Genomic DNA, 22,147 nt, shown 5'->3' on the forward strand with positions numbered 1-22,147 from the left:
TCTTCCTTACCGGGAAGGCGCACTTCTCTTCTTCTTCTGGCCTTCACCTCCTGCCCGGCCCGGAAATAGAACCCAGCCCCCTTTCTGATCCATTCATTTCTGCAAGCAGGCGGGATCCAGAGCTAAGCCCCCCTCCTATTCGAAGCCGGGTGTGGCCTCGCCCTTTTGCTCTTCCTTCGGTTTGGCTCCACGAGGGCGCCGCCTAGACTAGGAGCCCCACTCATATTCAAAAGGCGCCCAGCTTTCAAGACGATGATAATAATTAGTCAACTTTTTCCAATATCATGGAATAGCATGGCCCGGGGCTAAGGTAACTCCAGTGGGAGAGCCGTGTTATGGGTGACCTTATTGCACGGTTCAGAGAGCACTTGTGTATGTGATGCAAGTGAACGTGTACGAAAAAGCTGTCGTAAAGTTTCGTTGTTCGTTCCGTCGTTGACCCTATCTATGTTTCTACGATGGCCCAAGAACACGCTCATTCTTCAGCCGTAGAGAGACTTTTGAATTGTGAGGTACCATTACGAGCTCAATATATAAGAGTGTTATTCTGTGAAATAACTCGAATTTCAAATCATTCACTTGCTTCAACTACTCATGCTATGGATGTGGGAGCATCAACTCCGTTCCTTTGGGCTTTTGAGGAGCGGGAGAAATTGTTGGAATTCTATGAAAGAGTCCCGGGAGCCAGGATGCATGCCAGTTTCATACGACCTGGTGGAGTGGCACAAGATCTGCCTCTTGGCTTATGTCGAGATATTGATTCCTCCACACAACAATTTGCTTCTCGTATCGACGAATTAGAAGAGATGTCAACCGGCAACCGTATCTGGAAACAACGATTAGTGGATATTGGTACTGTCACTGCACAGCAAGCAAAGGATTGGGGATTCAGTGGTGTAATGTTAAGAGGTCGTGCGACATGAAGACATTGATAGCAATATGGGGGAAGTTCCCATCAGGCAACAACGGTTCTGCCTGACCCTACAAAAGCATGCATATGTTGTCAGTGAAGATTTTGTGTGAAGCCTTGGAGACGACGTACCCGGGGCTAGGGTGAGCTGAGGGGGGACAGCGTAAGTGAGCGAATGTGTGTAAGCCCAGTCAAAGATTCCTATTCTAGGCGGGGCGGGCCATCAACCTTCGAATGGTGTTGGTCCTACGGACCGTGAACGGATTCGCCTCTGGCCTCTGGGCACGTCGGAACCGCATGAGTTCACCGGGGTGGAGCACGGTCCGCCAAAATCGGCATAGGTTAGGTGCTATTGATGGAACATGGTAAGCCCATCTTTCTCCATATGAAAGTGCTGCGGGCACATAGAGATGTGGGTAGAGGAAGTCTCAAAAAGCGAAGGCCGAGCTGTAGGTCACGTGACCTGCACCGAAAAGGTGGCTGACTGGGCTTTCTCCTGGATCAAAGCGGATCAGCTCGCCAAATTCGTCGATCGAATCGGGCGCCCCGGAACGTCGAATGAAAGTGGTCTTTCTACAACCCTATTTATATGATTTTTAGGGCCCCTTTCCCCCTATCCCTCCCTTATGTTTAGGAGCGGGATCTGCCCAAGAACGACCTGTGGTGGTACGGAAGGCACGGACTCCGCAAGCGTCCCGCACCCTCTGAGAAAGAAACTCCTCAACCATCACAAGATAAAGAAGTATGACGCTCTGTGTCTGACTCTATTGGTCATAGTTCCTTGCTGTTGCGGCCGGTGCTCGTTTGCGCGCGTGTGAACCACCAGATCATAAGGAAAGATGCCTCTCGGGGCATCTGAGAATGATTCGAGCCGTATGAAGGGAAACTCCCACGTACAGTTTGTTTTGGGGGGGAAGGAGCCCGACAGGGTCCCCCCACTGACTTGGCCCGGGCCTAAGTGAAAGTGCAAAAGTGAAGTGGTGGGCCTACCCATCCCAACCTGGGGTATGCTGGGATTCGCGAAGAGCAGCACCTTACGATGTTCATGACCAATCGGATCTTGACGTACCAGTAGGTACCAGAGGAGATCGCTATGATCGTTACTGTATCCGTATCGAAGAGATGCGACAAAGTGTTCGGATCATTGTGCAATGTCCTAATCAAATGCCTAGTGGCATGATCAAAGCCGATGATCGTAAGCTATGTCCTCCATCACGATCTCGAATGAAACTATCCATGGAATCGTGCGCCGTGTGAAACGTAGATCATCGCCGTTCTTAACCGAGACTCAGGTTAAGCTCCGTCTCGGAACCGCCGTGGGGTTAGGAGTAAAGCATCCCGAGGTTGGCGCATCTCGTTGGGCGTGGAGAAGCATTGGGAACCCCAATATCTTTCTTCGGAGCAGTTTCTTTTCCCGTCCCCTCGCCCCGGCATAGCGCTTCGCTTCCGGTTCTTCGGAAGAATCAACTGACTTCTCCCTTCTTCATTGATCCGGGGGAAAGGGAACCGTCTACCAGTTGGGAAGCTAGACATCAAGGTTGTGGCTTGATGAGGATAACTAAGCTGACACGCCGGAGTTGGCTGCTGGCACAACAGGGTGGTGCCTTACCGCACCGCAGGCGCACGCGCGGTAGCGTTCGTGGTGGTGCTTCAGGATTCCAATGTACTGCGTCCAGGATCAGAACGAGCTTGCCGGCGGACCACTGCCGTCCCATTCTTTAGTGAGCTGGAGCGCTGCCATCTTATCCACGGAAAACGCGTCAAGCTATCGCTTCGGGTCGAAGCACTAAAAGAAAAGGACCGGGAAACGCGGCGGCATAGGAACCACGGGAACCCAGGAGGGAGAAAGACGATGTACGGGATACGGGATCCTCGCAGTAGGCTGGACCAAAATCCAGCCGAGAGAGGGCAGCCTTTAGAAGCAACAGGTTGGGAAACCAAGAGAAGGCTTCGCCTTTTCTTATCTTCTTCCCGGCACAAAAAGAGGGATTAGCATTATTGACCCCATGAGAAAGCACTAACACCTTCCTCATTGGGGCTCCGCGCACTGGGAAAAGGCTTCCGCGACAGGAAACCGGCTACTAGTTAGGAAGTGAACATAAGGTATCAAGAGGTCCCTCACAGTCAGGTGCAATGCAATTGCCCCCTATTAGTCAAGTACCCCTCTTCCTATTTAGTTTAGGGGTTAAGGCGAGAAATGGCTTGATGAACCCTTCCGTTCACCACGCACCGGCCCCATTCACTTGCAACTCGTAGAGGCTGTAAGTAAACAGTGCCCCACTAAATTCAAAGTGACGGTGGGGTTGAAAGACGAGAGTGCCTACCTCCGAGCCGAGAGTGCCCGCCCTTTCTGTCAAGTAGGCTACTTTTTCCGGAACGCAGTCCGGAATAAGCGTTCCTGTGTATATAGATATCTTCGATGCTGTCATTTCGACATGTCCGCTTCAACCCCTCTTTCGCCTCCCAAAAAGCAAAGTTGGCTTGACGAGCGCAGATGAGGAAGCGGGAGCAATAAAACCAAGAATCTCTTTCTTTTCTTTCCAAATACTTTATGAAGTTAAGGGGAAAAGAGAAGCGCTTTCGCTACTGAGAAAGCGAATGGTCAGCGCGAGGGTTCGACGACTTAGCCGAGCGTTAGCGACGCGTCATTCTCATAGCGAGGCGCTTCGAGTTAGCGAAGCGCTGTAGTAGCGTCGGAGACTATGTGCTATAATGCTGAACTAAGGACGTTCCGCCTTATCTATAGAAGCAGTCGACTGAGTTCTGAACGAATGGGATCCTTGGTGGGTAATGGCTCAATCTATAGATGGAAAGCCTTATGATGGGAAACTACCACGTTAGGTTTGGAGAGAGATGGGACCCGTTATAGTTTAGGGGGAGCAGATGCAAGCTTTTTCTTTCCATAGCCGGCCAAATGACTACCGGATCATCGGTCTACTCTACCTCAATTCACCATTTCGAACTTTATACAGAAGGTTTTTCCGTACCAGCTCCTTCTACCTATACCGCAGTTGAAGCACCTAAAGGTGAATTTGGTGTCTTTCTTGTCAGTAATGGGAGTAATCGTCCCTACCGTTGTAAAATAAGAGCACCTGGCTTTGCCCATTCACAAGGACTCGATTCTATGTCCAAACATCACATGCCAGCAGATGTAGTCACCATCATAGGTACTCAAGATATTGTGTTTGGAGAGGTAGATAGATAGGACGTAGTCTTGCTCGATCAGAACCCTAGCTTTATTGCGAGCCAAAACTGCCTGAAAGAAGAAAAATGGAAAAGGATGAAAAATGCAATGGGATTCCTGATCCAATAAGAAATCCCAATTCGGAGTTTGTTTGGATCAAATTCCTATGTTATACTATTCCATTCTCGATGATGAATCGATTTGATAGATCAGATATTGTTATTCCAAATATTGATCCGATTCAGTATCATCAGAATGACAAAAGCTGACATAGTTACTAGTGGTTCGAGGAGAAATCCTTTCAATCATCAACGCCCTTTTCTACTAAAACTGCTATTCGTGATACCGGTCAAATCGACTATTCTCATCAACTTTGAGTCTCTTCCCTCTCGTATGACTGTCAAAGTGGAGTTCCTTCTCTATAAGAAGAGCTGGTCTAGAGTGTGATTCGGATCAAAACAAATGGATGAGCCTCGTTTTGCTGAAGCAAGTGTACGCTGCACTAAGGAGTCGAGTCGACTTATCCGAACTTTCCTACCAAGTTCGAGCTCTTGCTCGCTCTATTTCGTGAGCTGAGCTATTTATACCGATATATACGAGTGAGATGGAGAAAGACAATGGTGGTATTCCATAGGGAGATCCTGTGTTGGATGATAAAGAGGGTTTGCCTTTCGAGAAAGGGGCTTGGCTATCTCCATCTCCATGTTATAGGACGTATCAAATATATCTATCGATCTATACCATATGGTGAGCCAACTAACCCCCACTCCAATCCAATACTTGCTAGCGCAGGGAATCGATCATCTGTGGATGTTCAGCCAAAGACTCTAGCCCCGGATTCCGATAACTTCTACGATTCTCTCATTATTCAGTGTCCAGATGGAAGGGATGTTTGTTATTCACTTCGGTCAGAAGAGGAATTGACACTCAAGAGCACGCGTTTTATGTTTGCATTCCTATTTGAGAGTGCCCCTCCCTCCTATTTGGTTGGAAGTTTCCTGCTCAAGTTGAGAAAGCAAGGGCTGACCGGACTGCTGCTCACTCTTGCGCTTCAACGGCAGTATTGTCTCCATCTTTCGCCCACCCAGGGGTTAGGGGTAAGGGTTATCTTTTGAAAGAATCTCTTGTATCAGCAGATACGAGAATCGGTCGTGCATATTATCATATAGAAATGTGAATCGAGATGCATCTGGATGAGAGTTTGGCTTTCTTTTGGGAAAAGCTGGATTGTTTTCAGCAAACTAGCAATCTGTGGAGATGGCTGATCTGTCCCACCTTGATTGATAGCGATATAGCCACTCTCATTTCAATGCGGCACATTGATACCATCATTCCAATCTTCTATCGTCCGTGCTAAATACCATGAAATTAAGTAGCTAAGGTCTAGTGGACCTATTTAAACAAGGATATGCTGATCCTTCTCTGTCGACTTTTCCACTATCAACCCCCAAAACCCAACTCTGCCTTACGTAAAGGAAATTAGTACGATTCACTTCTGGATTTGAAATCACTGCTTATACCTGGTATTGGGCATACAAGAACATTCTGTAGTATTAGTAAGAGGAGGAAGGGTTAAGTATCTTTGAACTCGGTGTGAGATATCGCATTATTCGAGCTGGATGCAGTCGCAGTAAAGAATCATCAACAAGGGCGTTCTAGTGCGTTGTAGATTCTTATCCAAGACTTGTATCATTTGATGATGCCATGTGAATCAAGCAACAGGAGAAGGACCCAATAACGAAAGTTTCGTAAAGGGACTAGAGCAGACTACCATGAGACAAAAGATCTTCTTTCTAAAGAGATTCGATTCGGAACTCTTATATGTCCAAGGTCAATATGGAAATTCTTTCAGAGGTTTTCCCTTGAAGGGAAAGCATTAAAGGAATCCCCTCACTAAGCTGGAAACGGGGGAGTGTGGTTTTGCCAATCTGTGGGCGGATCTCTTTCTGATTTGAGGAGAAGTCCTGGTGGGTTTGGCTTCTTTCTATTCTTCAGCACCAGGAGGGAGAGGTTAACATGACTCGTGATACTATGCAAGAACCTGTGGGCGGTTTGCTAGTAGATAGCCAAGATGAGACAGTAGATGCATCTCAACCAATGGAGTGGCTGCCTACAAGGATCGATCCGCCGGTTATAGGGTCACAGGGACTGCGTTCCATGGTACCAAAAGCACGTTCTAGGTGATATTCTCGGCTCTATTCTATACACCTCTCTTCCTTTGCATGCAGGAGTGCATCCCTCTCGGTCTCAGGGCTTGCTCAATCAACCAGAAAAGAAGGCTGAGGAAAGTTGTTTGATTGACCATTGGTTTAAAAAATGCGTAGATGGTTTGCTATGATGAGGTCCCGGACCAGATACAAAGCTGCATAAAGTAGCTACTTCTTACTAGCCCGACTCGGCTCTGCGAGAAAACGGCTGCAGTCCTTGGTTTCCTAAACGGCGGCTACCTCCCAGAGATCATTAATAGAACTGTTATTGTTTTAATCCCAAAGGTGAGATCCCCGCAGGAAATATCTCAGTTCCGTACAGTACTGGATGAGGTAATTTCACAAACACAGAGTGCTTTTGTTGTACCCGGCCGTTTAATAACGGATAACATTCTGGTGGCTTATTAATGCATTCACTCAATCAAAAATAAGAGGTCAGGGCCGGGGCTTTGTGCAGTAAAGCTGGATATGCATATAAACGTAGACACATTAGGAGAATTGGAACAGGAGAGCAAATTAACATATGGAACGACCCTTGGGTTCCAGGAAGTCCCAATAGTAAAATCACTACGGAAAGGGGAGGTACACTTCTCACAAAGGTAAATGAGTTGATTGACCCTGCTTCGGGTACTTGGGACGAGCAGCTAATCACGTCAATTTTCAATCCAATTGATGCAAGAAGGATCCTGTTAATACCTATGAACTATGATACCTTTGAGCACTTTCTTGCTTGGCACTACTCCAATGAATGAACTTCCATTCGGACTGTGCCGGGACCCCACTGGAGTGAGCACTATTAGAAACCTGCATATTTCTCGGGTCCTGTACACCCGTTAAAGGGAAATCAACATTTCTTGCCACTGTTTTTTCCTGAACCACAACCACGGAAGAAGGTTGAAGTAGTTATAGTGATTGCCTGCGGAGAGGGGAAGAGATGAATAAAACGCGACTATAACAAGCTTTCCTGCTTGGCAGGCTCCCACCAGAGAGAGATCCAATTTAAGTTTTTCTAGAGCAAGCTGGAAGCGTAGACCCATACCTTGTACTCTCATTCTTTCGTTTTAGCTAGCCATAATGGTATGTGCTTTGAATGAACTGCCCTAGCAAAGTAAGTCTTTAACAATAGATAGGCATAAGCATTATTATTATTATATAATATAAGGAGTTCTTCGGTAACGATTAAGTACTTGATAGCTTGATCAGAGTTTGCACTACTAGAGCTGCAGGCTTTACTATCCTTTCTGACATGTCTCTCCTGATATGAAGCATATGCATTGATTCTAAGCAATAGGATTTCTTCTAATCTTCTCGTTGCAAGCAATAGGCTTGATTCTCCTTGCTTGCTATAGGTTCTCTTTAACAACTACTTGATTCTTGCTTCAAAGCACTACTTGCTTAACAACTATACAATGTACTTGGTTATGATCTTATTTTAGGCATTGACTGGTTGTCAAGTTTTGGTCAAATGACAGTTGACTTGGAGTAAAGGAATGCTGAAACTCAAGCATAAAGGCAAGCAAGTGATCTTACAAGTGCAAGATGTCACAGCTGAACTGAAGGTGTGCCAGGGAACAGTTGACTTGCACAAGGAAAAGAAGAAAGGAAGCCAAGTCATCATAGCTCATCTTTTCACTTCACAAGGCGCTCCGCGTTGTTTGTTTTGAAAAGAGAGGGGCGATAGGTTTCTGGTTGCAAGGAGGAGTTTAAGCAAAGCAAGAGATGGGTGCTTAGAAACAAGGGCTGCTGGACAAAGTATTCACAGGTAAGCTCATAGGCAAGTGATGAGTACAAAACATGGAAAGGTCAGTATAGCTTGAACTACGTAGTAAGGTTTAGTACAAAGCATGATTAAGTCACGGTAACTAAGTACCGGTAACGTTTAATAGATAGAAGTAAGTAACAAGTACCGGTTTAGCACATATGGGTCACATAGGCATACCGATAGGATAATAGGCTTGTACGCAAGGTCAAGTATAGGCTAGAGAGAAAGACCGGTATATGCTTATGTTGAGAAGAAATGCATTGTTTGATTTCCGAAGCAAGTAAAGGCGCGCAGCGAAAGGCATGCATGTTTCATTTGCAGGTGCTGCCGGTCCAGGGCTCTTCGGCTGAGCTTACTAAATAAAAGAAAGCACGGCCTGGTTTATGGGAATCGTAAATAGACGAAGTGGTGTTTTTTCCTTTCCTTGAGGATCTATGCTTTTCATGGCTCTCTTTCTAACGTGGATGACAGGTTTCAAACAAATAGTGGATCAGTTTCTTCATAGCCTTTTCTAAGTGCTTTTCGTTGCCTTCTTCTTATCTTTATGTACCCAGGAAAAAGAGAAGAATCTTCACCATTACCATCACCAGTATCACCTCCAATGGTTGGCGTCCCTTTAATTGTCATTTAGTAGTAGATAGGTTTGTTGAGGACATAATCTCCCGGCCTTATTCATGCATGATAAAGGTAGCCTTTCATAGTCCAAAGCCTTTGTGTGCTTTTGTATTGAACTCTTTTCTACAACGTTGAAGGATTGCCTTACGGGATTAGCAATGGCTTAATAAAAGGATTCAAAAAGGGCTTCTCTTAGGTCCCATACTAGATGACCACCCGGAACTGGATGTACTCGTACTAGAACATTTGGTGATTACCCACCGGGACTTCCTACTAAGTATTTGACACTTCCATCAAGAAGAAAACTATAAAGTACTCAATCAATGTGAATAGCAGGAATGGTACTTGCAAAAAAACATATAGGACCAGAGAAATGGGAACGAGGCTGACCTATCCAGGTAGTGAAGTCTACCTATGCTAAAGAGCAAGTTCAATATTTGGTTCGAGTAGCCAGCCCATTTTCAGGAGTGGCTTATTATAGTATTCTGCAAAATCATACGAACAAAGAAAGCCTATTTTAGGAGTCCACCATATCAAGGGAAAGGGAGATCAGGCTTGGCCTTCGCTTTGCTTATTCATCTTTCTTTCTTTGCTTTTGAATGACTTGATGGGTCTGGATAATAACAAGAAGAGTCAAGGTAGCGAAAGTTGCTATACTCTAGTAGCTGGCGGGGCTAGTGCTAGTGGTGAAGGAAATCAAATGGCAGAGAAGACACGGATTCAGACTTCTTTTTTTAAATAGCCCTTGGTGTTCGTAGATCGGTTTTGCCAGTTAGGGTTTGTGTGGTGGGTTTCGATGATCTCGGGTAGCTCCTCACTTGGATGAGGAGTGGGGAAAGAAGATTGCGGGAGAGATCGGTGAAGAAGTGGAACTAAAGGATACTATAACCAAAGCTTAAAATGGGGGGGATGAGGCTGATGTTGAGCCGGGTGATGAAGCAACTTCACCGCAGCAAGAAGCCTAGTGAGCGGTTGACATGGCGGAAGGTCGTTCTACCTTTCCCTGTGCCAACAAAGCAGGCATACTTGATTGACTCTTTGGGGCTCGTGAGAGACATTCATATTACTGCGTTCTGTGATCGTAGATCGTCAGGATTCATCATTGTATATCCGAGATCTGAAAGTGTGGCAAATGGATTTGAAGGCATGGAAAGAGGCCGCCCTCGTGCAAGACTTCTTTATTCTCCCGATTTCCCTCCTCCAGTTGGATTGACACGAAAGTCCAGTGATAACGTTGAAGTACTTTAAAGAGTCCCTTTCAGCCCCCGCTTTATCATAGGAAGAAGAAGAGTAATCTAGTTTAGGGGTAAGTGCCCTTTTGTTGCCAATATCTAGAGTCCTGTTGTGTCGATAGAGCTCGGAAAACTCCTCTTTTAGTGATGGATTCTAGTAGCCCTATGCCTAGATTGCACAAGAACTACTCCGCTTCTATATTGGAAAACACTGTGTTTGAGCTTCTGAAAAGAAATGAAGCTGTTACCTGATCCAAGCAGATAAGATGCTCACAGCCTGTCCTGAGCACTACGGAGATATTTCTTGATCCACATGAGAGTCAGCTCCCTACACCTACACCGGATTATGTCAATGAGAGCTTGCCAATAGAGATACTTCTGACTTAGAGGCACCGGAGTTGGCCAACTCAAATTGCATTGACAGCGAACCCTTGGTAGATGATTCAGAGCAAGATCAGATTCTTGATGATTTTTCCCTTTGTTTGATCGAGCGATGCCGAATCTTTATAGCGCATTTCCACCTATCCATGCTTTACGACTTGTCGCCATGAAGCACATGCCTGCGAAACCTTCTTATTCTACAGAATAAATAATAAAGTACTTAGAATGAATGGACTAAAGATCCACTTTTCAAAAGGGACGGCTCCGCCTACATGTGAAGATCTTTCAAGCGAAAATAATGGGTAGCCATGAGAAATCTCGATCGGCGACTCTGATACCATGATATCATTGGTCGAAGAATTCCTTGCCTCGCGGGACACGTAAAGAGACCTACCCACCACCCTTGTGCGTGCGAACCTGACAAGAGATGCTGATGCCAGCTACACCGCGCTTTCTTTCCGACCGACCTACGTTCATCGAACGGTTCCACAGATGGTTTGGTTTTTTCCTGTGTATCGCCCTCGTGATAATGGTATACGCGGCCAAGGGTTAATAGGAACAGAGACAGCAGATAACGCATTCGGTCAAGATGGAGAAAGGGCATCCCTTTCGTCTTTGCCTCCCGACCTCTGGTCACAGCAGCTTAGCAATTTTTATGGCTTGCTTCCATTCTTACAAAAATGATGTTGAATCGCGTAGTTGCCTTCTTGTAATTATGATTCTCGCCATCCTTCAACTCTGGATCCGCCATCCTTCAAAACAACAACTACCAAAACACGAACTCAACGGCTTAGAACCGTAAACCATATACCTTCTCGGTAAAACACATCTCAAACAGATTATTATCGAAATGAATGGATTTTCTCGCCTTAAGTAAGAGAAAAGGTTTGTGCTTTCGCCAGAAATTGACTACCTACCCATTGATTGGATTTCTTCTTCTCCCAGATCCAATAGAAGTTTCCAATGAGTCATTGCCAACTGCTTTAGCAGGAATGATCGAAAGCAGCAGGGGTTTAGTGATCAAGCTCTCACTTTAAAGTCCCTGCAAGCAATACCAATCCCATGCTCTTCGATGGTTCTTACGCTCTGAAAAGAATCCTTCTAAGCTTTCCTCCTAAAAAGAACCTACGTTCCATTATAGACATAGAATCTATCGTTGACCTACCCAAAGTCTTCTTTTGGTTCCTAGAACCATGCAGGAAAATCACTTGAGCAGTGACAGGTCAGCATCAATGGTTTTGAGATGCAAAAAATCAGTCAAACAACACTGGCAGATCGGCAATCCGATCGGGACCTTCGCACTTGACCATCGTAAAGGGATCGTTGTTGCTTGGTCGATCGATCCGTCCTTCCACCCCAAAGCTGGTAATCCAGATCAGAGTTCTTTGGATGGCATGTAATGGATTTCATTATGAAAAGGGTCATTTTTTTGATGTTGTAAACTTCATATCCAGAGAAATGGATGACTGGCTGAGGGACATATAGATTACTTCAGATCTCCACCTTCCTATGCTATGTATGCCAACCTTGATCTAATAAGTGGTCTTAATTAATATGCAAGATAGGATAATATTATACAAATGGTTGGTTTTGTTCAATACTTAGGTAGGGCTGACTACGCCACCTCAGCAGCTGGGACTGGAATTGCTTACAATGCATCTGGCCACTGACTGAATTCGAAGTAGGGCCAGTGTATAAAGACCGGCTTATCTCTCTTAAGACTTAGTCCACTTTCTACTAGAATCAGATTTTCGAGTTTGCAAGCAGGTGTGCCAGCTGTAACAAAAACTTACGGCTTAGGTGGATTTCTTTAGTCAGTCTATAACTCAGGCTTTTCTTTATAGGACTCCCACACAAGTAAGTAGCTAGCTAGCTGGTATTGCCAAAGCCAAAAACACTGCTGCATTCGAAAAGGCGAACCGCGCGGACCCGACTTCTTCCTTTTATGCTGAAACTAGCCGCCGGGGGAAAAGAGCCCAGAAGGGTAAAAAAAACAACTAGAAGCCATTGGGCTATTACTGCCACAGCGAGATATTGCCTGAAAGAGTTATCCCAAAAGAAGGTTCTTCTGAAACGAGTGCTCAAGCCAACAAGCAAACGTATACTTGATTTTCTTCTTTTCTTGCAAGCTAGTTTCTAAGTTTCCAGAATCTGGCAATACTACAGCTTGGGATGACCACCAAGATGATGCTTCATCGAAGACCACACTCGGGATGTATAGCAAGGGTTGGTATTCGGGTCACAATTCCACCCTTTTCGCTCATTATCATGAGAAACGAATATACATCTACTAGCTTTCTTGCCTTATCACAAGCTATTGAGAACGGATCTAAGGGCATCCCTACCTACAATCCTTCCTTGGTGCCCCATTCCTATCTTCTTTTCCAGATCCTTTTTTCTGTGCCAGGAACCAGATTTGAACTGGTGACACGAGGATTTTCAATCCTCTGCTCTACCAACTGAGCTATCCTGACTATTTATTGTGCATCATCCTAGTAGAGTACTTGTATCTATGTCAATTAAAGGGACTAAAAAAGAAAAAAGTATTCTCAAATTGGACTTAGTAAATATCAGGATAATGATATGGATTGTGAATGACTTACTTAATAATAGGGATTACTTGCCTATACTATAATATGTTCATTTGTATGAATGGGATAAGATCCAAAGAAGTCAGTTCGGATCCGTTTGTGAAAGAGTAGAATAAGAAAGATAGTGAATCTTGTTTGAACCATTAATGAAAAATAGAGGTTGGTACAATAGTTAGGAAGTAAAATGGGCTTTTTATTGGGGATAGAGGGACTTGACTTGAACCCTCACGATTTAGAAAGTCGACGGATTTTCCTCTTACTAGAAATTTCATTGTGGTCGGTAACGTTGGTGAATTAACAGAAACGGAAAGAGAGGGATTCGAACCCTCGGTAAACAAAAGCCTACATAGCAGTTCCAATGCTACGCCTTGAACCACTCGGCCATCTCTCCTACATAATCTTATTATTGACCAGAAACTGAGTGAATAGCGAGTTTTCGTATCACTAAAGTACAGGTACAACCGATCACAGGTTCCATAGGGAGTTTGACTTCCTTTCCAATTTCATATTTCTCAACAACAACTTCTCTCATCCCCACGGATCTATTAAAAATTCTGGAATCGTCCCATGTTTCTATTTCGATTGTATGGCGTGGCGTATACACGTTATGCAAACAGAACGTATGGTTACTTTACTCTATTTTCTCATGGCTTGTTAAACCTTTCTTTTTTCTTTTTGGATCATAACCAAATAAAAACTTCTCGAGTTATCAGAATCCATAGTCAAATTCAGTCCTTGGTTATTCAAGTTAGATGAAATAGTAATAGTTTGGCTCACATTGGTATACTACGAAATCCAATCTGATTCAAATATTGAATATCTCTCCTTGTCGGGACAATTTGAGCAGAATAAAATATCTATTATCGATTTTTTAGAATCGAATTAGTCTGTTTTTTTGCTATTTCGTACTGTATAATTCCTTTGTTTATGGGATCATTTTCCCCGAGGGTTTCCAATCAATGGGGGCGTAGTATAGGTAGTTAGAGAGTGTAGGCTCCCCTAGCTTGAATTCTTTTTACCCATTCTTTGAGAGTGATAGGTTTGATTTTTCCGTACCGTAATAGAAGAGCTCAGAAGAAAGACCTAATTATATAAAAACACGACCATTCAAGCTAAAGATCAGAGGATCCGTAATAGGACTCTCATAGACTTGCCGGGAAATAGAAAATTTGGAATCGGCTTTTCTTTTGCGCTAAAAAAAACTTGAGGCCTTTTCCCTTATTATATGGCATATCCATACTTTAATAACCTAGTGCCTGATCGATTGAAAGCAATATTTACTGTCAGATAGAGAGATGCTGATAGGAAAAAGGATGGTATTTACTTATTCTCAAGAATATATAGAAAGGGAAAAGCTTAATAGCCACTATTGATCCCCTGAACAGAGCACATGATTCGGGATCAGGTGCGATGTGAAGAGGTAGCCTAGCCTTTTATGAGAGTCAATTGGGAAGTGGAAAGGCAAAACCATTAGTTTAAGTTCCCGGCTTTAGTCCTCTGTGAAGTTCAGTCAACCATTTGAGTCAATTTTGAGTAAATAGTAAGACTTCGGATCGCACCATTCATAATGTTGCATCTCAATACTTGGCATCTTTTTCCCACTGCTGGCTCATAAATTCGCCTTGGTTTCACCGGAATTCGTTTATTTCGTTCATTAATTCGTTCTGATAGCTACGCAGAGGTCTTTCCTTACGACTCCCGTGCTTAATACGAAAAGCGGTTCTTGTGTGAAAAGTGCCAACTCACTATCTCCTTATTTTCTGATTGTTCTTCCGATAGGAATATTCCACGTGCCATGCGCATCCTTCTCTTAACCTTTCAATCGAGAGTCATCAACGCTTGCCTTGCTTTGCTTGCCCAGTCTATTAGTATGGCATCCCTTCTCCTTAGTCCTCTTTGGCCCGTGTGCCGGCGCGCATCCAGCTTTAGCAGGAGATAGGAGTGTTTGTTCCGCTAAGGAAAGGAAGGTATTCGTCGTAGGCGCAGAAGGTATTCGTCGTAGGATTGAGCTGAGCCAGGTATGTCACATCACATAGCTTGCAAGCCCAGGTGATTTCTGCATTACCAATCGAGCCGAGGAACCAACTTAGTAAAGAATAACCTACTTTACTTGTTTCGTTATGCTATAGCCACCTAATAAAGGGAAGATTCCTATCAGAAGAAGAAGAAGTTGGCAATCTACTAATCAAGATCGACCAAAATGGATAGTTCCATTAACTATATGGCATTTCTAGCCCGAAAAGTATGAGGTACACATAGGTAGGGAGCATCATCGTACTCAATCCTGCTTAGGTAGAGCAAGACAAACGGATCTATCATTCCGCAAGAAGTGACTCGTTTCCTTTTCTGGGTAAGAAGAGGGGAGGTCCCGTCGACCAAGAAGAATACCTTCTCCAAGCAATCGAACTCTTCCTTTCTTTCTATAGCCACTGTACTCCATCGAGGATAAGACGGATACGCGATTTCTGCACTTCCTCCGCTTGCCCCTCAGTGGATAGCACTTTCTTTCGAGAAATTGGCAGGGACTGCGTACCATTAAAGGGAGTCAGTGGGCACCGTAAGTAGTAATCGAGAACTTGATGAACATACCAACCAGTATGTGAATCCGTAAAACAAGTGGAGGTTTTTCTTCCTTCCCCGATATCCCTCGCTCTACCCAACTATCTATAATGGGGCAGAGAAGGATAAGCAAAGTAGGCGCACGAATATTTATTAATTAAGAGTTTTCGAGACTTCATTCTCTTTTTAGTTTTGACTCTGGGTCCGGTACAGGTTGACGCGGAGGATAGGGATGGGAAAAGAAGCCCTAGCTTTGGGAAAGACCGGATCATAACATGAATTTCAGGGCATACTTAGTAGATGCAGATCTAGGTACTCTTTCTTCCCCAGATGGGGAATGGGCCAAGCCGATCCGTTGTTGGCTCTGAAAGTGCATTTGCTAGTTCGAAAGAAGCTGAATCCGGGTGCAAATGGGATTCCAAATGATTCTTATGTTTCGTAGCATGCTGCGCAGACTCACTTGGTAAATAGCCTTCCCTAAAAGAGGCAAGGTGCTCACACATGAAATTCCCTTTTGAAGGATATCCTATTTTACTTTTATGCCATACTTGGGCAAAGCCATCGAGACTATATCCATCACCAGGAAGAAGAGAAGCGAAGCCATAATTTCTTTAGGATAAGCCTGAGATATCTAGTACAGTAACAGTGGTCGAATTGCTGCATAGCCCCCCCTAATACGAATTTGGCAAATCCTCGTTCTAAAGTTAGCGCACCATTGAGGTAAGTAAATATTAGTAGGCACACAGGCAGCCCGTTGCAAGGAAGGAAAGAGCAAGAGCTAGGGCTAAGTGCTCGAGTTACGGTTGTTGACTCGGAATTGTAAGCCGAAGAAGCATTCCTGTGACCTGGCCGTATGAATGGTTTCTTTCTCAATACCAGAGCTAAATAATTAGGCATCAAAATTCAAAGAAGGTTTGCCTTCACTTCAACCTTAACCATTGACGGAAGATTCATACCTATGAATATTCCCCTCCTCATTTGCTGAAAGCACTTCCTATAGCGAACCAGGCAAGGAACATATCGAGTAGGCTAGTACCAATTCCTCCACATCAACAGCAAAATAGGCATACGAATCTTAAGTAGGAAATTCCTTCATCTCAGATGAGGTAGGTAATCTACCAGAATTTATTTCCATTTCCAGGTAAGATGAGCGGAGACGAGTTTATCAGCACCGATACCCCCACGCATCGTGGCCGGTTCCCTCGGGGGTAGAAACTTAGCTTGGAGAAAGATCCCGTTGATCTTCGGGCTGGCCCTTGCCTATTGAAAGTATGGTGTCTCATAAATGCTTTGTTAATGCCTCTTATTCGTAGGATCGGTCCAAAGCGCGGCTGAGTTGACGTTGATAGACTTGTGCGTGCTCTGCCGCTCGTAACCTTTTTTTTCTCCCATCGATCGAATCGAGGAGGTCAAGTTTCGAGAGCCTCTCGCTTCTGATTATCAGTCATATCGTCGTCGAGCAGAACGCGCAGGGAAGGAATCGTCGAGTTCACTGGGAAGAATGGCGTCCATGCCAACGACTAAGGAGAAGGGGACCAGTGGCTATACAGATTGACGTCCGATAAGCCCAGAGAGCCTCAAGAAGGCGATCTGGCCAGTCTCCTCCGACTCAAAAGTGTTTGTAGCTATGGTATGGGTCTGGTCTGAAGACCAATGGGTCAAAAAAGGGGATATCCTCTTCTTTGGCTACACCAACTAATGTAGTAGATTGCGTTCCCGGAGGACACTTTCTCCATTTCGTCGGTACTGGTAACAACGGATCTTGACCTCGTTTCTTTTTCTTGTTATTTGACTTCTTGGAATGGAATTCTTCTCATGATAGTCACACAAGCGAAGGAGAAGAGGATGGGTCCCGAGGGAACTCTTTTTCTTCTATTCTAAGTTTTGATTGCACGAGCAGCATAACAACATAACAGTTTTGTGTAAGGAAGTAAGGAAAGACTCCTTTCTTAAATTTAAGGACTTAATTAGCCTGTCGTATATAACAGATAATGAGTCTCAAAGAGAGTTTCCAATGGGTTACATCAAGTTCCATTCCCAGTATGCGAAATCAGTAAACACGAATATCTGTATATAAGAAACTTCTATTCCAATCCACAATCGGTCCAACAAGGCAACTGTCGTCAACTAGATCAATCAGGAATAAGCAATATGTCGTACCCTATCTGTCATATTTGCTTTTCGGTAAAGGGTACACACTACTTTATTTTTACTTATTCAATTCTCTGTCTTGCTAAACACAAATCCTTCTTTTCTTGTATAGACGAAATAAAAATGAGAACTAAGTAGGTTTCGACCCATTAAAGGAGTCAATGGCACGCACACAAAGCAGGAGGAAATCGGTACCCCGCGAGGCTGGCGAAGTCGGCACAAGAAGTAGGCGGAGTAGAGGCAGCAGTTGCGGGCTCAGGTGCGGCTAAATCGCAATCAATATTCCCGTCTGGGGTTGGCGGAGTTGGTAGAAAGCACGGTTGGCGATAAGCTGGTACTAGTTTCATTCTTTCTATTCCAAAATCCAATACCCGGAACTGGTAAATCAAACAATGTAGGCACACGTTGGCACAGTTCTGTAAATAAGAGATGTCTCATCCGGTTGAGCTGTCGCAATCAGTCTTTCTCTTCCTTTCTTAGTAGCAGATCCAACATGACTGTATTAAACCTTAAGCAATCAGGGTTAAGCTAGCTCATTGCCTGAAAGTGGAGCTCGTATTATACACCTTGACCCCCACCTTTTTTGAATCCTTCCTCCATATATATTGTTATATAAGAAAAGTCCCATAACTGCCTCATTCAGATCGATTCCAGTCGCCGCTACGGTCACATCAATCCGTTATGGCTCGGACCCTCTTAGCAGCTGGATCCTTCGGGAAGCCATAGTAGGGATTACGTCAGTACATTCTTAGGCGAGCAGTGGGTTATATCACCCCTATTTTGTTTTGGACCTTATTTCTTTTTTAGGCATGGGACCAAACCAAGGTTGATCGAAGTTGAACATTCCTATGGAACTCCCCTTCAGACGACTTCTCTGCGCTTGCCCAGCACCTTTCGTTTTATGGACCAGGACCAATTTCACCTCAGACCATGGTCAAGTCATAACTGACTGGATAACGTTCTCTCAAGGACCTGCAAAACTCTCTAATGCGGATGATCAAACGTTGCTTCAGATGTGTATGAGAAGGAAGCGTCTCACAGGACTCTTAGATAGAAACCAGCATAGTCTATGAATTAGCATGAACAGTTTATTGAACTTGGTTGCACTCGTAAAGCGAGCGTGAAGAGAGCAGCGAAAGAAGCCCACGGAACGGAGCGGTTATTTTTCCTGACTAGCAAGTGGACAGGCTCAGATGGCGTAGCTGATGTGTCATGCTAGGTATCTTTTATTGGCCATTTTTTGATTTCTCTCAAGGGATTGAAGACTTTCCTCTATACTGACAGAAGCAGAGAGGCTGGTAAAAAAGAAGGAAGCAGGCCTGGGTACACATGGTAATAGAACCCACTGGAGATCATTCAATCGGACGTCTTCCACAAAGTAAAACTAGAGTAAGTGGCGTAAGATAAGATAAGATAGATGTTCACTTTCATCGACCAATGTACCTGAAATTCCTATACGTAAAGTCGAGAGCTAGAGAGAGTAAATGAGACGTTCAAAGGGTGAAGCTAACGCTTCCCTGGCCACTAGGGAGTCATCAAAGTCTGAGTCCATACACTTGCTAGCTAATACTGGATCGTCAAAGATCTGATTCTATTTCATAATACCTTTTGTCTCTCTCCTAAGGGATCCAATCAGAAGGAATTCCCTCGCTTCGCTCATGATAGTCGGTCGAGTTCCCTTTTCCTTTTTTGTTGAGTTTCGCCTCTCCTCCTTTCCTTGTCTCCATTCTGATTGATTCGCTTCTTCGCGCAAGCACTTGGTTCGCCCCTTACTATAACCATCCCACTCAATCTTTTACACCGATGTTTCGTACTCTCTCGACCAGGTCATCATAAGAAAATACTGCCAAATCTTTCCGAAATGAGAGAAGGAGGGAAGGCGCGCTACAACTAACTGCTGAAAAACGCAAGATTAGCGCTAAGAAGCAACCCTAGTTTAAGTACTAGCGTCCCACCCCAACGTTCTTGTACTTCAAAATACTCTCCCCCGCTTGCTGCTCGCCTCAGCCAGACGTGGCTTATGTAGTGGTCGGCATTCCTACGTGCTCCGACTGATCCCCACTGGAGATTATATGAGGGGTCTTGGAAACTGTCGTGACGCTTTGGTGACGAAGGTCACCGGGGTGACTATGGAAGGATTCCGTGGTAGTCTCTGACTCCCTCCAACTCAATCAATATCAAGAACATGTCGTGAGCATGGGGTTTGGTTAGGCTTGGTTGAGTTTGTAAGAAAAGATAGTAGGTTGAGGGGCTTCATTGATTAGTAAACCTACGGTGCTGGTAAGGTCGGGACCGTGGTCGTCCGTCTCCGCTTTGCCGGCCGATAAGATCACTGAGATTGACCAGCCAGCTGGGTAGGTTTGGCTATTCCTTTCTATTGAAAAGGAGTCAGCTGTCTGCGCGAGTCACCTTCCTTAGGCTCCGAGTCACCTTCTTCTAAGCTCCGCTGGACGACACGGCATTCTCGTTCTATAGGCCGGCCGTACTTGTGATGGTTCCCCAGGATCCAATAAATCCACTTAGGTCTACGTTGCCGCGATATTGTTCTATGGAAGCGGGTGGGCTGCTTTTTAGAAGTTCGGCCCGGTTTTTCATTAAAAAAATCAAAAAGGGGGGGAGGGATTGACCTTTCTAACGCATATTCTGTCGTACCGGCATGGCCCCACTGATTTGTTTTCGATCGGAGCATCAAGCAGCGCAACCCGGTTCTACTTGACTAAGCCCCGTGCTCGTCCAAGGAGGGAGTTTGCTTTACCCAACTCCCCTTTTTGATAACAAGGCAAAAACCTCCGACCCGACATTCATGAGTTTCGAATGAAGAATGAAGAGTGCCCTGCCCCTCTTTTTTTTCCCTAAATCTTGGATTTGGAAGTTGGTAAAGACCCACCCCTTGTTTAAGTCAGAATGAGTCCCCGAGACATTGGCTTCCGCCAACAGTGAACTATTAAGGATCGCATCCCGCGCATATTCTACATTATAGCCTGCAACTAATTCAGCTTCCGCTTCTGGGAGATCAGACGGAGCTCGATTAGTTTCTGCTAGACGAGGAATAAGGAACATAACCAATACGGGGAACAAGGGAATACCGGACCATATCTGCTTTTGCGCCATGACAATCTCACTCGAATTACAGGGACCTACACATATTAGTACAGTATACCGGGGTCCCCGGCCAGAACCACACGTGCAAGTTTCCCTGCATGTGGCTCGTCCGTGCTTTTATCCGAGGCGCTGCCTGCGACTCTGCATGGGAGAAGAGGGCTGAACTGCAAACTTTCGTGTTCAGAGCATTGCATTGTCTAAGGGAGTAGGGTGAGTAAGCTGCGCCTACCAAGCTAAGCTTTCGTCGAAAAGGCGTCACTGCTTCCTTTTCGGCGCCCGCCCTTTATTTAGATGTTGGGGCAAGGCAAGCCCAAGGAAAGTCTAGGTTGGCGCTCCATCTCGGCCGGCATCCTGCTCTCGAGAGGGTGTGGTCCTTGAGCGAACTAGTCATGTGCTGTGTTGCCCCAACGCAGGGGCATTTGGTGAGGAATTACGGTCCGGTGGTTGACAAGCCACTGATCGGAGGCGACTGGACTGGAGTGCTTTCATCAAATGATGCATGTGGGCTGAGCCATTCCCATCCCAAGTGGTGGCCCGATTCGGCCTGGCCTGGTCGGAAAGAGATTCTAAATCTCGAATATGCGCACCGAGAATAGATATCTATGTTAGCTAGCGGGGGCGGGCTTTCCCCTGGTAGTCCCGCTGCGTCCTCTGACAGTCCGTCTCGTCTCATCTTTCTTTGGCTATACTTGTAGCCAGCCATATTAGCTCCACATTCCACCCTTTTGGATTTCTGACGAAAAAGGCAGTCATCAGTCGCCCCCTTTCCTATTTAGCTTTGCTTGCTGCCTATTATGAGAATAGGTCCCGGTTCAAGCGGCCCGCCTTTCATCATCATCTATACCAGCTGCCACGCACGATCCCATAGGAACGATTTCATCGCCCTAAGAAGCAGAACGCGCCATCACCTACAGCCCTTTCCTCTGCCGGGGACTTTCACGAAATGAAAACGGGCGGCATCATCGTATGCTCGACATTAGTTGCCCTGGTGTATATCCCGGAGTACTCCTATGGCCGATCTGTCACCCATACATGAAGGCCTTGGCCCCGTCCCGTGTGGAGAATGCCCCCCTTACGGCACGGCTTAGTCTGTTATTTTATTTTGTCAGAGTGGATTCGGACCGCCACTTCTCTGAAAGCATGGTTCTTGCCTCCCTCTCTCCTCCCTCCTTGGAGCTCGTCCATTCGTTGGGTGATCCCTTGCTCTCACGTTCGAGTGTTTGCTCGTCGTTTAGGCCGGTGAGTTACATTTTTGCTCATTGCAGTCGCCTCCGGGGTTCTTCGCACCTGGGTAGTACCAGGACCCTTGTGCCCCGGACTGCACTGCCCGCCCTATGACCCAAAACTCAAAATGAGCCTTGCGACGAGACGCGGACATTCCTCATGCTGCGGTTCCCTCCGGTCCGTTCCCGGGTTGGGTTAGGGGAAGATCCGAGCGATTGCCTTCGCGGAT

General features: G+C 45.4%; 1 protein-coding gene and 1 non-coding gene across 2 annotated transcripts; one reads left to right on the forward strand and one right to left on the reverse strand.

Annotated features, from left to right (window-relative positions):
• The first annotated feature begins 452 nt into the window (after positions 1–452).
• LOC123427153 (NADH dehydrogenase [ubiquinone] iron-sulfur protein 2-like) lies at positions 453–11,051 on the forward strand. Its single transcript, XM_045111126.1, has 3 exons — positions 453–912; positions 1,884–2,153; positions 3,853–11,051. Exons 1-3 carry the CDS (start codon positions 459–461, stop codon positions 4,113–4,115), a joined length of 987 nt encoding a protein of 328 aa, XP_044967061.1. The 5' UTR covers positions 453–458; the 3' UTR covers positions 4,116–11,051.
• A 2,135-nt stretch (positions 11,052–13,186) lies between these two features.
• TRNAS-GGA lies at positions 13,187–13,273 on the reverse strand. The gene has a single exon. It is a non-coding gene; the product is annotated as a tRNA-Ser (tRNA).
• Positions 13,274–22,147: the final 8,874 nt, after the last annotated feature.

The sequence above is a fragment of the Hordeum vulgare genome, chromosome 2H, assembly GCF_904849725.1.
Source record: "Hordeum vulgare subsp. vulgare chromosome 2H, MorexV3_pseudomolecules_assembly, whole genome shotgun sequence".
NCBI lineage: Eukaryota > Viridiplantae > Streptophyta > Magnoliopsida > Poales > Poaceae > Hordeum > Hordeum vulgare.

What these genes read in the sequence shown, in the direction of transcription:
- LOC123427153 (XM_045111126.1), top strand. Translation starts at nt 459, where the DNA reads ATGGCCCAAGAACACGCTCATTCTTCAGCCGTAGAGAGACTTTTGAAT. An exon ending in TGGTGTAATGTTAAGAGGTC is followed by an intron (nt 913 to 1,883) that starts GTGCGACATGAA and finishes AAAGTGCAAAAG; the next exon opens with TGAAGTGGTGGGCCTACCCA. An exon ending in AATGAAACTATCCATGGAAT is followed by an intron (nt 2,154 to 3,852) that starts CGTGCGCCGTGT and finishes CGGTCTACTCTA; the next exon opens with CCTCAATTCACCATTTCGAA.